The 19,827-nt window shown below is 39.6% G+C and overlaps 1 protein-coding gene across 1 annotated transcript in view; it reads right to left on the bottom strand.

The window, feature by feature from the left end:
* Window positions 1–4,066: 4,066 nt before the first annotated feature.
* DOCK2 (dedicator of cytokinesis 2) overlaps window positions 4,067–19,827 on the bottom strand; it is a 247,022-nt gene continuing 231,261 nt past the window's right edge. Inside the window, exons 48-52 of the mRNA XM_053465366.1 lie at window positions 12,914–13,041; window positions 8,498–8,678; window positions 6,420–6,540; window positions 5,642–5,784; window positions 4,067–4,383 (exon numbers count right to left, since the gene is read on the bottom strand). Of these exons, the coding sequence (XP_053321341.1) occupies window positions 4,309–4,383; window positions 5,642–5,784; window positions 6,420–6,540; window positions 8,498–8,678; window positions 12,914–13,041 (648 nt within the window). The 3' untranslated portion in view covers window positions 4,067–4,308. The remainder of the gene's footprint in view (window positions 4,384–5,641; window positions 5,785–6,419; window positions 6,541–8,497; window positions 8,679–12,913; window positions 13,042–19,827) is intronic.

The raw sequence follows: 19,827 nt of genomic DNA, 5'->3' as shown, positions 1-19,827 counted from the left end.
ATGATTTGTCTGCTACAGTTGTATGAAAATCTATTAGGAGGTTGAGGTCATGAATATCTTGGAGGTGGGGAGAACATATGGTTTCTTTTAGAATGCTGGTTGAAGAGAAAAGAATAGGAACAGCACAGGTAAACTCTTGGAAACACAAGTGGGAAAAGGTGATGGTAATTCATAGAAAGAGCATTGAGGATTGTTAAGTGGGGCACCATTGTTAAGGGCTTTGTAGATAAAGGTGGGGGATTAAAATGTCATACCCATTCAGTTACAGGGAGCCAGTGGAGGGATTGGCGTAGTCAGGGAGCAAAAAAAATAAAATAAACCAGAGATTTTTGAGGATGAACTGGATTGAGAAATAGACAGGCAAGCTAGTAGGGAGGTGCAACAATCCAAACAAGATGTCACAAGGGATTTCTTTTAGTATGATATTATGTGTGGAAAGGATAAGGTGAAATGCTACTACTAGACTAGAGTAACACAGAATAATAAAATTCTACTAAAAGACTGGAATTTCTAACCGATTCAGTCATAGACTTTCCTGAGCCCTAGCACTTGGGATTAGAATACATACTCTCTATAAAGAATTTAAATTGGTTAGAGCAATTTATATTTTTTATGGGTGATGAGTAAACAGGGTAAATGACAAGTAACTTCTATGATACTCATCTCAACCATTTATTGCCAAAGCATGATTCGTCATGTTAAGTTTGAAAACAGTTAATTTAAAAAACATGTCACCCCGGATCAGAAATAGTAATTTTTGTTTGTTTATACGTCTTGTCCTGGTATGTCCAAAAAAACCAGACCTAAGATGTTACTGTCAGTTAAAAATGCCCATTAAAAGATATCAAATTAATATAAAAATGTTAGAATTTAACACAGTTAATTATTCTCAATCTGAAGTCTACCTGCTATCCTTATAAAAGGACAATCTTTGATTTGTTGTTTTTTTCATTGCAATTCCATAACAACTACAATTTGGCTTTAATTGTGTTAGGAATCCCATAGTTTTACCCATAGCTCTGGTGCTTAATTTAAGCAGCTCATAAACACTACAAAAATAACACAAATCAGAATATGTTAAGGATGTTCATGCTTCATATTATACATGCTGAAAAAAATACTTTTACAACTAATCACAACTATAGTGCGGTATTCCTGAAAAATCTCTGAAAAAATCTTGTGTTTTTAATTTATTTAAGTGTAGCAATTGAACCATTTCTTTTTAGAGTTGGTTAACATCTCCCCCTAGTGTAATTTCTCCGTTATTTCACACTCGAAACTAAAACCCTGCAGGATACGTCACAATAATTCTTTTTTAAATGGTGAAAGAATTTCAAGAACACAAAATTAATTTAAAAAAGTATGCTGTAACTATAGATTTTAATATGTGTGAAATTATTTTTAATCTATATTATAACCTTCTTAGATGTTCAGATAATATTTTAATTGCGGAGCTCCAAAATAATTTTGCGTTTTCATAGTTCATGTAGTAAAATAATTAAACTACTTACTCATTTAATGAAATGCTCATTGTTAGTATAATGTTATTGCAATGATGTTTTGATACAAAATTAAAGCAGTGAAAGCATGTGAAAACATTAAAGCATGTGCCGTGCCTATATTCCATCATTCTATCACTGGTCATGGCATTGATTTTGCTTCTCCAGCATTCTTCTTTGTTACTACTGTTCTGAAAAGCTATGGATCACACTCATATTGACCTTACTATGCTTCTGAGTTTTAATTCAAATCAGATTCTGGCTTTGTACATTTAGAGTCACACAAGGTTGCAACTTTTAATGGATTCTGGATATGTTCTATATTTGTCTATGAATTTCATGAAACCATTCATAGTACCTAATGTGTTAATCACATGAATGTACCATGAATATTAAAAGGTCTGCTTCAATGGCTGGATGTAAAAAAATTACTTGTCATTAAGTGGATTAAAAGTGGTGTGAATCGCCTTCATAGACACTGGCGTAACTGCAGGGGTCGAAGGGGTTGCAACTGCAAAAGGGCCCATGCCTCAGACGCGACCCCTTGTTCCTGTCTCCTCAGTCCGATTCAAAATAGCTTAGAAAGGGCCCTTCTGACCTGGACCACACCGCTCCACACTATTTGGATCTGGCATAGGAGCGTATCGGGGTATAATTACGTCACATGACCCCGCGATGAAACCACGGCTGCTTGCACCCTGTGTGAGCAGCCAGACAGAAATCTGCACAGGTAGTGAGAGGTAAGCGGGGCAGGTGGGAATGTACGTATGATTGTTAGCATGGATGTGTAATTGTGTTTGTGTGTGAGCATGGATGTCTAATTGTGTGTGAGCATGGGTGTCTAATTGTGTGTGTGAGCATGGATGTCTAATTGTGTGTGAGCATGGATGTCTAATTGTGTGTGTGAGCATGGATGTCTAATTGTGTGTGTGTGAGCATGGATGTCTAATTGTGTGTGTGTGAGCATGGATTTCTAATATTGTGTGAGCGTGCATGTTTAATTCTGTTTGTGTGAGCATGAATGTGTAATTGTGTGTGTGTGAGCCCATATGTGTAAGTGGGGTGAGATGGAATGTGTGTTTGTTTGTATGTAAGTGAGTTTACGTGTGCGAGTCGGAAGGGCTCTTTCTAAACTATTTTGAACCAGCACGGGGAGACAGGAGCGTATCGGGCTCACGTTACATCACATGACCCTCCTCACACAGCATGGATGTATAATTGTGTGTGTTTGTGAGCAGGGATGTATAATTGTGTTTGTGTGTGAGCAGAGATGTAGATTTGTGTTTGTGTGTGAGCATGGATGTGTTAGTGGGGTGAGATGGAGTGTGTGTTAGAATGTGAGTGTACGTGTGTGAATATGAGTAAGTCTGTGTGCAAGAGTGTATGTTGGAAGGGGGCAAAGGGGCAAAGAAGGCACAGACAAGTTGTTTGGAGGCAGTTATGGCACATACCAGCTGTTGGGGGGTGCAGGGCAATTTTCGCACCAAGGCTCTGTGGTTTCTTGTTAAGCCCCTGTTTGTAGGTAAATTGCAGTGAACAGTTTTTCAATCTAAAAAAAACATGCAATGGCCTATGGAAGCAGAAGAAAACCCCTCTAGTGATGTCATCATGACATCACAAGAGTTTCCCCAGTTTCAAAAGAAATGACTGGGGTCTGAAAAGACCCCATATAGGATATGTAGTTATGGTGTACTGTTGCCTTCTAAAGAGCACTTAGTGGGTATACTAAATGGGAAAGACGAAATTATGGTCGAACAAGGACACAGCCGAAAATGCTGCCATCCTGAAGTGTAAATATGCCTTTGTCCAGAAGGGGTTATAAAAGAAAACAGCACCATACAGTTGAAAACATACTTTTAATCTGATAGTAATAAAGTAGGGTGTGAGTTTCCCTTTAATCTACAGCTATGGTATTTAGAGGATAGTAAAGCAACCATTTTAGTATGTGAATAACAAATGTGATCACAAAAGATAAATGAAGAACACCCTACACTAAAAAGCATATACATTCAGATTAATGCGGAATAATGCAAATCCATCAAATAAAATGAATGTTAAAATTAATCATAAAACATTTATTCTATAAGTATTACATTGTGATGTAAAGAGCAACAACACTGCTTTTTTAGAAAAATAAAATAATTTTTCTATAAAAAAAAACAAACAAAAGCAATCATATTCATATAGCTGACATAGAGAATAAATGGAACTTAAGCACTTTTCCTTTAAACCTGTTTCAAGTAATGTCTTGAAAACAAAAAAGGTTTACATAGGATGAAATGTTAAATGATACTTGAACAAAAAAAACCAAATCAAAACCAATGGCTTACATATGTTAGTCACGGTAGTAAGCACTTAAAGAAAAAAGAAAATGTATTTGGCAATATCATTAAAACTCAGCAAGGGATTTATTTAACTAAAACAGTCCTGTACAGCTTTATTAACCCCTTAATGACAAAGCCCGTACATGTACGGGCTCAAAATGCATTGTTTTCAATGGGTTTAGGGACCACCCATTGTCCTTAAGGGGTTAATGTGGACAGCTATGTATATTGCATTGCAAAGCACAGAGTAGGGGAATGTGGGACTTGGACGCCAATAAATGTTCTGGGATGCAGTACAACCTTCATGAAGTTGGCATGGGGGTAAAAACCCTACCGAGCTGTTCATGGTTCTCAATCCCTTATTTGTAGAACATTGACTTAAAACATCCAATAGCCCATATTGTAAAAAAAATAAAAAAAAAATAAAACCAGAATGATGCAAATATGTTTTCAACTTGGACACTTTTTGTCAGAGAAAGAAGTAATCACAAGTCTATTGGTAATTGTTCTGTTTGTTGATCAGCTGCCAGTTTACCGTCATCAGCGACTTTGTAGGTCCGCTACAAAAAAAAGAGAGAAAAATTCAACTTTTTTTTGGCTCATTGCGCATGGAAATGTGTTGTCATACATAGGTATTGTGTTGGACTGCACCTGTTTACTGAGGTGAAGCTTTAAGAGCTCTGTTCTTCCTCCACGGAGGACAATAAAAATTGATTTAAAAAAAATAAAAGAATGGATGTCATAGTATTGATACTATTACTAATGTATTGGCCTAATGATAAAAAATAAGAACCATTCAGCCTCGTCTAAAGACTCAAGATGTGGTTTTCAGATTCAGGATAGCCATACGCCTATCCCATGAATGTTTAAATTCCCTTACTGTATTATCCTCTGCCAATTCTGCTGGGAGCCTTTACCACCATCTCAGTAAAACAACCATGCCCTTAAATTCCAATGTTATTATTAGAGGGTACAGAGCAGTTTTATGATAGATATATTTTTGGCCATGATAGCAGGTATTGCAGTAAAATAAATTACTGATCTTTTTTTTTTTTTTTTACAATGTTTGGCATAACTACATTATCTTATCAAACTGTGCATGACTTTTACTTTATGTTTCTAAATCTGTGCAATTTGCATTTGGAGATGTTGAATTTACAAGGCAGCGGGTATATTAAATGAGGAAAGCGAAGATTTGAAATGGAAGGGGAGAAGAAATGAGATAACTTCAGGATAATATATAGCTATCTTTGCTTGGCCACTCTCTTGCAAATATACTTCCCCATCTGAAAGTATTGCCACACTTCAGCACATCACCACATCTCGCGCATGTAAATTGCTGGGTTATGGGCAGAGGTACAAGTGGATACTGGGGGAGTGTGCATTTGCAAAAAATGACACCGCGTAAATTTAAAGGGACCTCTCAGCTGTCATATACACATTGCGTGTCCTTTTAAGAGGCCTAGATTTCAGTTTAATGGCATGTTTTGCAACTTGTAATATCTTGTTTGGTCAATAGGACAACATATTAAGAAGCCAGCTTTAGCAGGAGCTGCACAAACAATGAAAACAATAGCATCTCCTGGACGGGGTGGCGGCACCTTCTTGCCTGGGAAGGGGGGTTCAGGTAAAGCCAAATGTCTCCATTCGCTAACACACACATACCTAATACACTTACACACATGCTAACACACCCACACTAACACACACATCCTTACACATAAACACACACGCTAACATACATATATGCTCCCTCCCTCCCCACTGTCATATAATATTTAGTAACACCATAAATTGATTGCTTTCGTATTTACTCACCATTGTTTTAAAGAATTGGTTTACTTTGTTTTTCTTAATAGTCTTTTTGTCTCCTTCAAAACTAGCTATGTTTTGTTGACTCAGTCTGTTTGATTGATTCTGGTCCTCAGATGAAGGTCCATTAACAACTGATAATGTGAATGCTAAAAGAAAGAAAGAAAGAAAAAAAGAAAATAAAATCATATTTGAAAAAAAACAAGAAAATAAACTAGTTTTGTGAGATATGTAAACATAACAAATAATTTTTAGCACAGTCAATATCACTAATGTGGTGTTTAACATTTGTGTTCAATAAAATATTTGTGGGATTTTTAGAATTTTTTTTTTCTGTGAAATATGATTTACCCTTATAATTTTTGGTACACGTTTTAGGGGACAAATAGAAAGTGAGGTCATACATCTTCCTTACTGTTGCTTTTATTCATTTTTTGAGCGCCCACTTGAGGACTCTTTGGGCTTGGATTTATTATTATGATTTATTGTTTTATATAGCGCTGTACAATGGATTTATTTAATATGGGGATATTTTGGGGCATAAGCGTCCCAGTGTCCGCAGTTAGCTGCAGCAATGGTTTTGATGAAGCAGCTTGAGTTAAAGTAAGCTAAGAACCGAACCAGCTAACTAAAGAGTCATGGTATGAATTATTGATGTTTGCACAGTCAAATCACAGTCATACGCGCTAACAACATTAATAGGGAGACATGTTGAAATTGTGCAACATATACTCTATATCAATTTGTAACAATGTAACATGGAGTTACTAGATTTGCAACCTACCTGGAATAGTTGGCATTGAGCGACTGGCAAAGCTCATTTGCTTGAGGACAGAAAGAACTTGAGGAGTTGCATCACGGTCTGAAAGGTTGGTGTCACTCATAAATTCATGTTTTCTTGACAGCTGTAACATTGCAAAATTAAAATATAATGTCACTTAATTCAATAAAATGTCAGTACAGTCAAACAATATATTGTAATCACTTTTTACTATTTTTTATGTTTCTCATGTATAGGACTGTTACCATAAAATTGAGGTTCAATGGTAAAATCCTGTGTCCGAGACAAACTGCTCCTTTAAAAACATCAGAAAAATCAGCATTTTTAAATATACTTAATAATATTTAGTGACAACTTGTGGCTGTCCTATTATCCTGCCTTTAATCGTAGCCTTGTTTGCAGAAAGTATAACCGAGTATAACAAAAAACATTTCTTGCATACCACTAGAATCTTATGGCTGGTGGCAAAGAAGTAATTTAAAGTGTTCTACTTTAGTAGTGGTATTTTATTTTAGCAGTATTATATCATTAGATGGCAGGATAAGACACACGTACATAACAAAAAACACAAGACTAGGGCATTGTTACGTAAATAACACAGCATGGGACATACAGTATATAGTGCTACACAACAATATGAAGTTCAGTTATCAAAAGTTAAAGGGACACTGCATACATGGGAATGCATATGATATCTGAGTGGTCCCTTTACATTTCTATGGTGTGTCCCTTGCAAATGCATGGGGGGATTCTGCATAATCCCACTGTATGTGTTTGTCCCTTTGCCTGACCCTAGCCAAATAGTGATATAATTACCCCCATTAAGCTCCAGCTTCGGCTTGGCTGTTAGCAGGAGTCTGTCCAGACCACAAGTTCAGAATGGGCTCCCACTGATTTTAATGAGTGACCTTTCGTGCTACTGATTTTTGAGAATGCACATTAAAGTGCTTTAGTATGCATTTTTCTTTAGTGGGGCTGTCACGGACAATAAACAGTTCTTTTTACTAACATGGCAGCAGCATGGACCATAGCACAGGTTAAAAGGCAACCATTGCAGCTGTTACCATAAGTAAATGTATTTATTGAAACCCTCTATAGTCTTTTGTCAGCGTAATTGTTTTTGGAGGTAAACATTCAGCTAATGAAAGCTGAGATTGGTGTCAGGATCAGGTATGGGATCATCCAATCAGTTTCCCGTTCTAAATTTCTTTTTCCTCACCCACTCCCTTTACCCCACCATCAGCATCTTAACAACAGGGTAGAGACAACATAACAAAGGGGAATAGTTCTTAGGTGGGTTTTTAATATGTACCTACATCATTTCATAACTTTGCAAGAACTAATGAAATACCTTATTTATATAAAAAAAAAAAACATGTAACAAAGGATATCTAGAACAATGGCTTTGGAGATAGAACAGTGTACATCTGCAAGCGTGGAGTGAGAATTCAAACCACTCAATCTGCTTTCAGTTTAACCCCTTAATGACAAAGCCCGTATATGTACGGGCTCAAAATGCATTGTTTTCAATGGGTTTAGGGACCGCCCATTGTCCTTAAGGGGTTAAATAATATCATATGACATGTACAAACAAAAAAGTGTAAAAAATTACAATTTGTATAGATCTGGAGTTTTTCCCCAAAAGAACATAAATTAAACCATGGATGTTTTTAAATGCAACTCTGTATTTGCACTGGAAAGAAGGTGAAGAATTGAAGGAAGCAGATAAGCAAAATTCCCAGTATGAACATAAAACCATGCATCCATTACTTCTTGTAGGATAAATGTCAAAATGCTAAAGCATAAACTTTGCTTTAGCTGAAGGGCAATTATTACCAAAGGCTTATTGGTCTAGCTTTGTATTTATATTTTGTATGCTATTTAAAATGTATAGCATTCCATTTGGAAAATATTGTATTGTCAATCCTAGCCCATTTTTTTAAAATAAGAAAACATAATTTTGTTTATAAATGGAGTATTCTGATATAGCATAATAAAACATTACACATGGGAACAGACATTTGGGGGTTTGTGGGTGCAAAGCAAAGTACAGTGATAAAGTATTAAGCAATTTAACTTACACGCTTTGTGTCTGATACAGAAGATTCAGGGGGAGTTTTTTCATCTGCAAATACCACACTGCTCCTTTTTGTTTTTTTACGTGATCTCCTTAATTTAACATCAGTCTCTGCATTTACTTGGAAAGTAGTTATTTCTGTTTCTTCATGTCTGGCCTTAGTCGTTACTACCTCAAGTTCAAAACTGATGGAAGAAGAAAATAATAAATAATCGTACCAAAAGGCAAATACACCAAAACAATCTAGTATTTACATCTCTGAATTTCTAAAAAATAGTTATTGTATTGCTGTTTTAATTTTTTTATTGGTTATTTTGAACAAATTAACATAAAGGCAGGTGGTTACAGCCATCTTGGTGATTGTACAAACCTACAGAGGCAGTTTTTTTAAGGAATAAAAATATTTCCTGCATAGATAACAGAAAATCTAAAAAAGAAATTAATTAAGCAGGTGAAAAGATTATTAGTAATTGCAGCAAGGGAATTGCGTGCTGTGCATGAAGGAATGATTACAGCAAAATATTATATTGTGGTCTACCAAGAAAAGAGGGAAAAAACTTTTAAAGTATTTAAAGTTGGGTTCGTTCACTAAAAGGAGAACTAAGAGGAGAGTGTGCTGGAGAGTTGTGTTTCAGTGTCTTAGTGTATGGTGTTGGGGCGAGTGTGTATATGTTTAAGTGCATAGTAGTAGAGTGAGGGTGTGTTACCAGGGCCAGCCCGACAATGGAGCCGAGTAGGGCAACCACTCCAGGCGGCACTTTTGAAGGGGCGGCACTTTGAAAGAGAGAGAGAAAAAGGGGCGCCAAGCTGTCAGTACCCGCTCGGCGCCTCTCTCTCTCCTCTGCGGCGAGTCTCCCTGTTCGGTCTCGATGCTGGCTTGTAATGCTGAGTGCCGGAAGCCGGGACCGAGACCGAACAGGGAGACTCGCCGCAGGACTGCTGAAAGGTAAGTACAAGGGGGGTGGGGGCATTTTGCCTTGGGCTGGCCCTGTGTGTTACTGTACTGTGTTAGTATGTGTAGGAATGTATGGTGTTAGCATGTGTTTGTTGGTGTAAGGAGTTAGCTTAGGGGTACGTATGGTGCTAGAGTTTCCAGGATGAGCCTAGGGTTAGTGATGCAAGCAATAGGAGTGAGAAACCTGACAGTTTTGGGTCTTTGCAGCGAAAAGTTAAGTGAGGTTAAAATCACAACTCTCCTGCAAATTGTCCTGTCAACTTCTTTAGAAAATTAAACCTAAGTTAACATTAATATTTTTATCATAATCTGAATCACAGTATTATAAATGGTTTGTAGCAACAATCCTTTTCCATGCAACAGTGTTGGTCTCACCGGTGCCTTTCAATAAACTAAACACGTAGTGTTAATAAGATTTACCAGATACTGCTGATTCCCTTCATGCACTTGGAAGAGAGACATCGCCAACATTTAAAGGGCTCACACAGCTAACATATACATTAAAGTGCATATGATGGCTGGAGTTTGCCTTTAATTGATTTTGCCAGCAACTTGCTGCAAAAGGGTCATAACATTTAATTAAAATGTTTTATTGCAAGTTTACAATAATGGTAAGTAGATGATACAATGTTTCAACCCACAAGAGGCTTTCCCCAATGAAGACTGGTAGAATTCTAGCATAAAGCCCTGACAAAAAAGCCAAAGATGATTTTAAAAATAACCCTTGTAATGCTGGCACTGTAAGAAAAAAAAATACCTGCACCGTTTAAAAGTGGAATATGATGGTGCTATATAAAACAATTAATAATAATATTAATAAGCTATGTATATAGGGCATTAATTATATATATTTTTGTTTCATAGTTTTGCGGGTCACTCCTTCACATTTGAGGAAATCAGTTTAAGCTGATTTAATTACATACATGCAGGTCGTATTTGTCTTGTATCATTTTCAGTTCATGTCAAGGGGATCTGGACACAATTTACAGCTGGTTAAGCATAACTGAACCTAATTGTTCAATTATTCTGACCTCACTTGGCTACCCAGAAGTTTGCTTTGATCTGTCTAGACAAGCAGTGATTTTACATTGAAGATAGTTTTAAATATGAAGAAATTCAGAATTGGGTTTGTTTTACCTGTTAATTGTTTATGTGAACCTAATGCACATAATTTATTGAAGGTTTCTGCCTGACTACTGGCAGGTAGTGGCTGGATATACTGTGAATGTGTGTAAAAGTGCATATACATGCAAAGGAACTGACTACACACAGTGCTTTTTCCACTACCATTGGGTTCAGGATTGAACTCTATCAGTATCCTTTAGTACCAAGGCAAAGTGTTTCACACAGACACACTAAACATAGCAGGTGTAGAATGGAAGCCTTAATAAATCTAATACAAAGCAATTTAGGTAGAGAAAATACATCTCATACGCTTAATAGATCTCATGAAATAGGAACATTTAGGTAGACAAAAACAAAAACTTATTTCCAAGGTGATGATGAAATTACATTTTCATAATTTTCTTAATATTACACATGGAAACATAGAAAGTGACGGCCGATAGGAACCATTCAGCCCATCAAGTCTGCTCAACCTCTCAATATTTTCCTTAGTACCTGGCCTTATCTTATATCTAGCTTAGCCTTATGCCTATCCCATGCTTGATTGAACGCCTTCATTGTATTAACATCTACCACTTCTGCTGGAAGGCTATTCCATGCATCCACTATGCCTTTAGGAATTAGTTTCCTGATGTTACTTTTGAACCTTTGCCCCTCTAGACTATGTCCTTTTGTTGTGGTAGTATATCTTATCTTAAATGAATTCTCTTCCTTTATCATGTTGACTCCCATTAAGTATTTAAATGTTTCTATCATATCCACCCCTTTCATATCCACATCTTTCTTCCAGGCTATATACCGTATTGGCTCGGATATAGGCCGCCCCCGTATATAGGCCGCACCCTAAAAGTTTGGTGCTTTTTTAAAGAAAAAGTTTTTTTCTTTAAAAAAAGCACCAAAAAACATGCTGCCACTCTGTCCTCTCCCCCCCCGAGATATGCTGCCACTCTGTCCTCCCCCTCCGAGATATGCTGCCACTCTGTCCTCTCCCCCTCCCCGAGATATGCTGCCACTCTGTCCTCCCCCCCCTCGAGATACGCTGCCACTCTGTCCTCCCCCCCTTGAGATACGATGCCACTCTTTCCTCCCCGCGATATGCTGCCACTCTGTCCCCCCCCCCGACTTACCAGAGCAGACTCCCGGGTGTCTTACGGGGCCGGAGGGGGACATCTATGCACATCATGTATACACGTATTGCGTAGATGTCTTCTGCCGGCCCTGCAAGACACCCGGGAGTCTGCCCTGGTAAGTCGGAGGGGTTAGAATGCATCGTGTGCACGTTCACCGGCAACGGCGCATCGCCGCTGCCGGTGAACGTCCGTGCGATGCGCTTAGACAACCTCCCGTGCCGGTACTCCCCCCCGTGGAAAGTGCCGGCAGGGGAGGCTGTCTGAGCGTATCAGACAGTAGGATGCAGGTCCCCTGCACCGCTGCGGGGGATCTGTATCCTAACCCCGCTGCCTGCCCGGCTAGACCCCGAATATAGGCCGCACCCCCACTTTAAAGACTTAAACTGGGGGAAAAAAGTGCGGCCTATATTCGGGCCAATACGGTATATTAATATCCTTTAACCTTTATTGGTACGTTTTATCCTGTAATCCATGATCCATTTTAGTAGCCCTTCTCTGAACTTTCTTCACCATATCTATATCCTTCTGGAGATACAATCACCAGTAGACAATACTCCAACTGTCCAAGTATATATCGCTGAGGTATCCCACTGGTAACAAGCCCTTGCTCCGAATATGCTCCATTGACTACAATCCTCTGCTGTCTGTCACTCAGCCACTGCCTAATCCATTCAACAATATTGGGATCTAAACTCAGAGATTGCAGTTTATTGATAAGCCCTCTATCTGGGACAGTGTCAAAAGCCTTACTGAAATCTAGAAACGCAATGTCTACTGTACCACCTTAATCAATTACTTTAGTCACCCAATCGAAAAAATAATAAGATTAGTTTGGCATGATCTTCCTAAGGTAAACCCATGTAGTTTTTGATCTCGAAACCCACGTGATTTCAGATGTTCAACAATCATTTCTAAGGTACATCCAAGTAGCTCATATGGTGTAATGAAAAATCATACTCCGTAAAATACAGTATGTTAGTTGTGATAGTAAGAGTTGTGATGTTAAATTTACCCTGTTATGATAATACGTTTTAAATGTCTTCCTCCCTTCAAGCATTTTTTTTGTTTTAAGATCATATTTTTTATGGAATCATATCACTATTAACTGTTTAGGGCATCAAGATTCACAAAGTAAAGAAATGATGTACCTGTAAAGTATGTATCTTTTTTTACATTGAAACAAATTTTGCATTTGTTATTTACAGCTAACCTTTCAGTTGCAGATTTATTTGGTGTACAGCAATCAGATCCAGTTGAAGACATGGAAATTATAGACATCTGTCGATAAGACCGTAGCATGGACCGTGGTCTTCCAACTCTTCCATCATCAAAGTCAGGCTTTAAAACAAAAAATAAATGAACAATGAAATATATAATATAAATGTAATAGAATGACATAAAATATATTTAGTATTAACACTGCAGGTATGATTCTTTTAGACTATGTTATCCTGACAGGCCATTAAATGTTAAACCAACATATACATATTTCCCCTAAATGGAAAGCTACTTTTAATTGATCCATTAATATAGTATTTTTATGTTTAACAAGGGGTAATACTCGAGTAGTAGTACCGTATTTGCTCGATTATAAGACGACCCTGATTATAAGACGACCCCCCAAAATCTGAATATTAACTTAGGAAAAAAAGAAAAAGCCTGAATATAAGACGACCCTAAAGGAAAAAAGTTTTACCAGTAAATGTTAATTCATGTAAACTATTTTTTTTTAATAAAAGCTATGATTGAGAAAAATATTTTTTTTATTTTTATTTCCTTGTATTTTCCAACCTGTCCCCCAGTAACGCACATCTGCCCCCAGGCTTGCCACACCAATATGGCACTGTGGCCCATGATATGCCTTTTAACCCTCTATATGCCACTGTGCCCCATGGTATGCCTTTTGACCCCCTATGTGCCACTCTGCCTCCAGAAATGCCTTATACCCCTATATCCCATTCTGGCATTTAGGGGGTTAAAATGCATATTATGGGGCAGAGTGGCATATAGGGAGGTATAAGGCATTCCAGGAGGCAGAGTGGCATTAAGGGAGTTAAAAGGCATTTTTACCCCCCTTAGAAATGCCTTATACCCCTATATGCCACTCTGGCATTTAGGGGGTTAAAAGGCATATTATGGGGCAGAGTGAAATAGGGAGGTGAAATGCGTTATACCTCCCTATATGCCACTCTGCCCCATAATATGCTTTTTAACCCCCTAAGTGCCAGAGTGGCAAATAGGGGTATAAGGCATTCCAGAAATGCCCTATGCCCCCATTTAACACACACACACACACACTTACCGGTGCTTCCAATTTCATGCTGTTTTGCCGGGGCAGCGGGTTAACGTCTCCTTCTGCTGCGGCCGGAAGGAGGTGGAGTTGGCAGCGGGGGTTTGTCTGCGTCCGTCTCGAATACCTTCCCCGGCTGTCAGAGATCAGAGTTCCCCGCACCGGTGCGGGGAACTCTGATCTCTGACAGCCGGGGGAAGGTATACGCGACGGACGCAGACAAACCCCCGCTGCCAACTCCACCTCCTTCCGGCTGCGCGGATCGCTGCCCCGGCAATACAGCACGAAGCACCGGTAAGTGTGTGTATGGGGGGGGGTTAGACAGGAGGATCCAGGTCCCCTGCAGCGGTGCGGGGGATCTGGATCTTAGTCTCCTAATCAGACCTCTATTTGAGGTCTGATTAGAAGACGACCTCGATTAGAAGACGAGGGGTATTTTTCAGAGCATTTGCTCTGAAAAAAACCTCGTCTTATAATCGAGCAAATACGGTATATGCAGTGCAATATTACGAGGCAGACAAGGCAGCTGCCTTGGGCAGCACATTTCAGGGGGCGGCAAAAAACACTGCCCCAAACACCCATCGAAAGCCCTCACAGCAGTTACTACTTCCCAGTCCTTCCCTGCAGTCACACTGACAATTGGCCCCACCCATTTCTGCTTCCCAGCCCCTCCCTGCAGTCACATTGATGATTGGCTCCACCCCTTTCTGCTTCCCAGTCCCTCCCTGCAGTCACACTGACGATTGGCCCTGCCCATTTCCTTATAGTGTCCACACTGCTCAGCAACTCATCTAGCAGTAAGTATAACATTAATATTTGGGCTGCTGAAAGTTAGGGTAGGTGGGGGTTAACTTAGGGGCAGTTATGGTTAATGGGGTGTTTAGGGTTAATGTAGGGGCAGTTATGGTTAATGGGGTCTTTAGGGTTAATTTAGGGGCAGTTATGGTTAGGGATGGGCCGATTTTAGATTAGGGGGTGGGCGAGTTTAGTCCTGCCTAGGGCAGCACAAAACCAAAATACTCCACTGAGTATATGTCTCATAGTATAGTATTGGTGTATGTGCCAGCTACCAGTGCACGCTATCAGAGCTATGCAGCGAGGTCATCATCCTGTTAAAAGTACTTTATTGTTGCATTTTCAATTCTACTCTGGTGCCAACACTTTTATGGCAGGACTATTTAGACAATCATCATTCTCTGCTTTACCAGTGTAAACAATGTTTGCTCTCCATACTCAACTGTTTCCCTGCATGCAGCATGTGAACCACACAGTTCTGCCTAACTATTCAACAGGTTTAATTTAGCGGAATTCCAACTTAATTAAAGATGAGACCAAGGACTGATTAAGGTAAAAATGGGCAGACTAGATGGATCTATTTTCCAATAAATTACTAATCTCCCAATAACAAATTTAGAACACTATTTCTATAAATTTGTATACAAAATGCATATAAAATATATGTAATATTTGTTTAAATGTAAATTTTAGCTTTATATTCAAATACTATTTTATAGTCTGGCACTTGTTGTTCTCCCCTGCCTCTCATTAATGTGCCTCAGTTCTCTCTACTCTACTCTACCTCTTTAACGGTAAACTACCTATATGTCTAAGCATGGTACGTGCGTGATCTTTGTACCCAGGAATTTACCACAGTTGGCTGCCCAGAGCCCCCCCTCTCCTGGGAGTGTGGCTATGATCAAGGGGTAGAGCTACCTGTACATAGGGACAGGCAGGGGCGTAACTAGAAGCCTCAGGGCCCCGGTGCGAGAATCTGTTAAGGCCCCCCCCCAACCCAATCTACCCTCCTCTCACACCATCTACCCCCTCTGCCCCTCTTCTCAGGCTATCTACCCTATCCCTACCCCCTTCTATCTACATTTTTGTTTTTGTTTTTATTTCCTTTTAGTCGCCAACCTGACCCCTCCAGTTATGCACATCTGCCCCAGGCTTGCCACTCTGCCCCCTGATATGCATTTTAACCCCCTATATGCCTCTCTGTCTCCAGAAATGCCTTATACCCCTATACGCCACTCTGGTTAAAAGGCATATAATGGGACAGAGTGGCATATAAGGGGGTATAAGGCATTTCTGGAGGCAGAGTGGCATATAGGGGGTTAAAAGGCATTTATAGAGACAGAGTGGTATATAGGGGTTAAAAGGCATTTCTGGAGGCAGAGTGGCATAAAGGGGGTTAAAAGGCATATCATGGGGCACTCTGCCTCCAGAAAAGCCTTATGCCACTCTGCCTCCCCAATATGCTTTATACCCTCCTATATGCCACTCTAGTACTCCCATCACTATGCGGCCATCAGATTACTGGGAATGTAATCTAAACGGCCGATGCGTGCTGATGCCGCCGCCCGGAGCTACTTTAACACTTGATGGATCGGCTTGCCATATAAAGTAAAAAACAAAAAAAAAGTATTAAAGCAGAACCGGCCGGCGGCATCAGCACGCATCGGCCGTTTAGATAACGTTCCCAGCAATCTGATGGCCGCATAGTGATGGGAGCAGCGTGAGGGGTGAAAGGTGAGTGCGAGGGGGCGGAGCTTTCACCCATCACGCTGCTCCCATCACTAGGCGGCCATCGCACACGGCCGCTGGGTGCTGATGCCGCCGGCCGGCGCTGCTTTAATACATTTTTAAAATTTAATATGGCAAGCCGGACCAGCTTGCCATATTAAATTAAAAAAACAAGTATTATATTAGCGCAGGCCGGCCGCATCAGCACCCAGCGGCCGCTTAGATTAGATTTCGGGCAGCCTGGGGGGCAATTGTCGCCCGCCCCTGGCGTCGGAGGCGGCTTTAAATCTACGGGCCCACCGGGAAATTTCCCGGTATCCCGGTGGGCCAGTCCGGCCCTGCTTGGGCCCCCTTGAGTGGCAGAACTCCAGGGCCCGGTCGCAGTCGCGACCCCTGCGACCCCGGTAGTTCCGCCACTCGGGACAGGGCTTGCCCCAGCTAGACTTTGGAGGAATGGGACATAGGCAGGGAGTAGGCAAAACATGGACAGGGAGTAAGCATGAGTAAAAACTGCTCCCCTCAACAGAGATGATTGAAATACTATCTTCAATCAGTATAAAAGTGCTATTGCTTGTCTCTTTGGAGTCTTTATATTGACATCTGTTCATCTGAGATATTTGTATGTTTGTTTAGTATATAGTATAGCAAAGAGTAGCTTCAGTAGAATTGAAAGTAGTCAGTGTGTTTCAGTATGGCTAAGGGTGCTGCATGTTTGAGTTTGGCTGAATGTGTGTCGATGGGACTAAGCATGTGTCAGTGAGGACTGGAGTAGAACTAAGCAGTGGCAGAAGAGCGGTCTTACTTGACAAAAATTTTCACCTAAATCAGTTGAAAAAGTTCTTTACAGTAAGAACAACAAAGATGTGGAATCCGTTACCTACAGAGCTTGTCATCAAATATAATTAATGTCTTGGATTGGACGAGTTTTTGGCAGAGCAAAATATACAAGGATATAATGGATAAGGAAGGCATGATTGTAGGTTGTTGATCCAGTAAGAAATCAAGGATTTTCGTCATTTTGAAGGCATAATATGAATTAGCGTTTTATGAAGATACAGTATTTCTGTATGTAACCCAGCCTGTTAGTAAGATAAAACAAGTAACCGTGTACCCTGGATTGAGGCTACAATGCCATACATTTTCCCTATGGCTTCCAAGCACGCCCACTGCAGGTGGTAGAATTAATAAAAACCTGTTCTATATCCTTTAATGCATCAACATCCAATAATAATAAGATTGTTGAAATTAAACTGCAGATTATTATACACCTTCATGTGAGCATTATATAAATGTTAACATTAATTATCACAATCCATTGTCATGCCGTGTATGTAGAGTATTTAAAACTTGTGTGAATCCTGTTTTCCTTTTCAGTAAATTTGTTCAAGACATAAAATAAGTGAAATAATCCTTTGATCATTTATTATTATAGTAATTGTGGCAGTGACACTAATAAATTGGCAAGATGAATCATAGAAAACAAACAAGGCTTTGTTTTATACCAAGAACTTTTATAAAAGGTGCTCTTAATTTATGTGTAATTAAACAAACAAAGCTTGTTCACAATAATTGCACCTAGTTTATATGAAGGTCTGTCTTGCATGATAATTCATGATGCACACATCATTTTTTTCTTCCAGCAAGTTTAGCTGTGCAGTAGTCACCTAATTCTAGTGACTCAAAATACTCATCTATTATGCAATGGGAAGGTAATTGTTTTTCATGCTTTTTTAAAGGTTTAAGAATATCTCCACTGTATTTATTGCATATTAATAATTAAGTCAGTATTTGTTATAGTTAATCAATGATAAGTAACCAATACATTATCAACTCTGGATAAGATTTTACAGGCTGTATGGCATGCTATGTGAATATTTATGATAATATGGTCATTTACTATACTTTATCACAAAAATAATAATGTCTAAATAAAAAGGCAAATTTTTCACTAGTTGAGATGCTCATTCAAAATAATAGGAACCAATAAGGATCAGAAGGCAGAGAATTCTAGTATAAGTGATCTGAGAAGGTCCCTCGTTATTTTAGGGTAAATCAATGTTTATTGAGTTTTCAAATATAATGGGTACAGAAAAGAAGGGGAAGGGGAACAGAAACCGCAGCATCATACATGATGCATATCCAAGCGACCTGTTAAGTAGCATGTAAAAAGGGGTGAGGGGAAGCCACAGCAAGCCAGGGAAGGGGGGAGATGCGCTCTCCACTCCCACCCATTGTTTGTGAGGCAAGGAGCAGGTCCACTCCACGATATGCAACAGGTGACAAACCCTGTAATATGTTCGTGGGCAGGGCTAAGCAACCTCTAGATTTGGGGAGGATCAGCGTATGAAATTTGATGCGCCACAACCGAAGACCCCACATAAAACTGAGGAAGGCGGAACGGACGGAGGAAAAGAAAGAGGGTGGGAAGAAGATTGGCAAGGTTTGGAACAGGCATAGAAGATGAGGCATGACATTCATCTTAATGGTGTTAACCCTACCCAACCAGGAGACCTTAAGTCCCGACCACTTGAGCAGGTCAGATTGAATCGATGCTGGGGGGGGTTAAAGCCAAAAAAGGCGGGAGAAGTCTCCTGTCAGCCAAACGGCAAAGGTATCTCAGCTTGGAAAGACACCAGGCCCAGGGCCGGACTGGGACTGAAAAGCAGCCCTGGAAAAATTTGGAGAGCAGCCCCATATAGTTTATCTCACGGTGAAGCTCTTATACCCACACGCACCCCTTATACACACCCGAGTCACACTATGTGCCATTCTTTTTATCTCATTATTTGTATTAAAATGCCAGAAAGCAAAAGTGTTAAAAGGTCCTAATAAATGAAATACATTACACAGAATGGGATCAAAACATTTACTACTGCAAACATTTTTAGATGAAAGAGTTCCATTTTATTCAGTGGAACAAAACAGCGATCACATTATTCTTCACGATATTCTGTTAAGAAACTTTTATTTCTTTATTAATTCATGTAGACTATTTTTTTCCATATTTAATAAAAGCTATGATTGAGACATGTTTGGTTTTTATTTCCTTTCATTTGACAACCTACCCCCGAGTTATGCACCTCTGCCCCCTGATATGCCTTCTAACCCCCTATATGCCACTCTGCCTCCAGAAATGCCTTATACCCCCCTATATGCCACTCTGTCCCATGATATGCCTTTTAACCCCCTATATGGCAGAGTGGCATATAGGGGGTTAAAAGGCATATCATGGGACAGAGTGGCATATAGTGGGTATAAGGCATTCCTGGAGGCAGAGTGGCATGAAGGGGGTTAAAAGGCATATCATGGGG

Source organism: Spea bombifrons, chromosome 4 (assembly GCF_027358695.1).
Source record: "Spea bombifrons isolate aSpeBom1 chromosome 4, aSpeBom1.2.pri, whole genome shotgun sequence".
In the NCBI taxonomy this organism is placed as follows: domain Eukaryota; kingdom Metazoa; phylum Chordata; class Amphibia; order Anura; family Pelobatidae; genus Spea; species Spea bombifrons.
The sequence above is the reverse complement of the archived record's forward strand: the minus strand, read 5'-3'. Positions and strand labels throughout refer to the sequence as shown.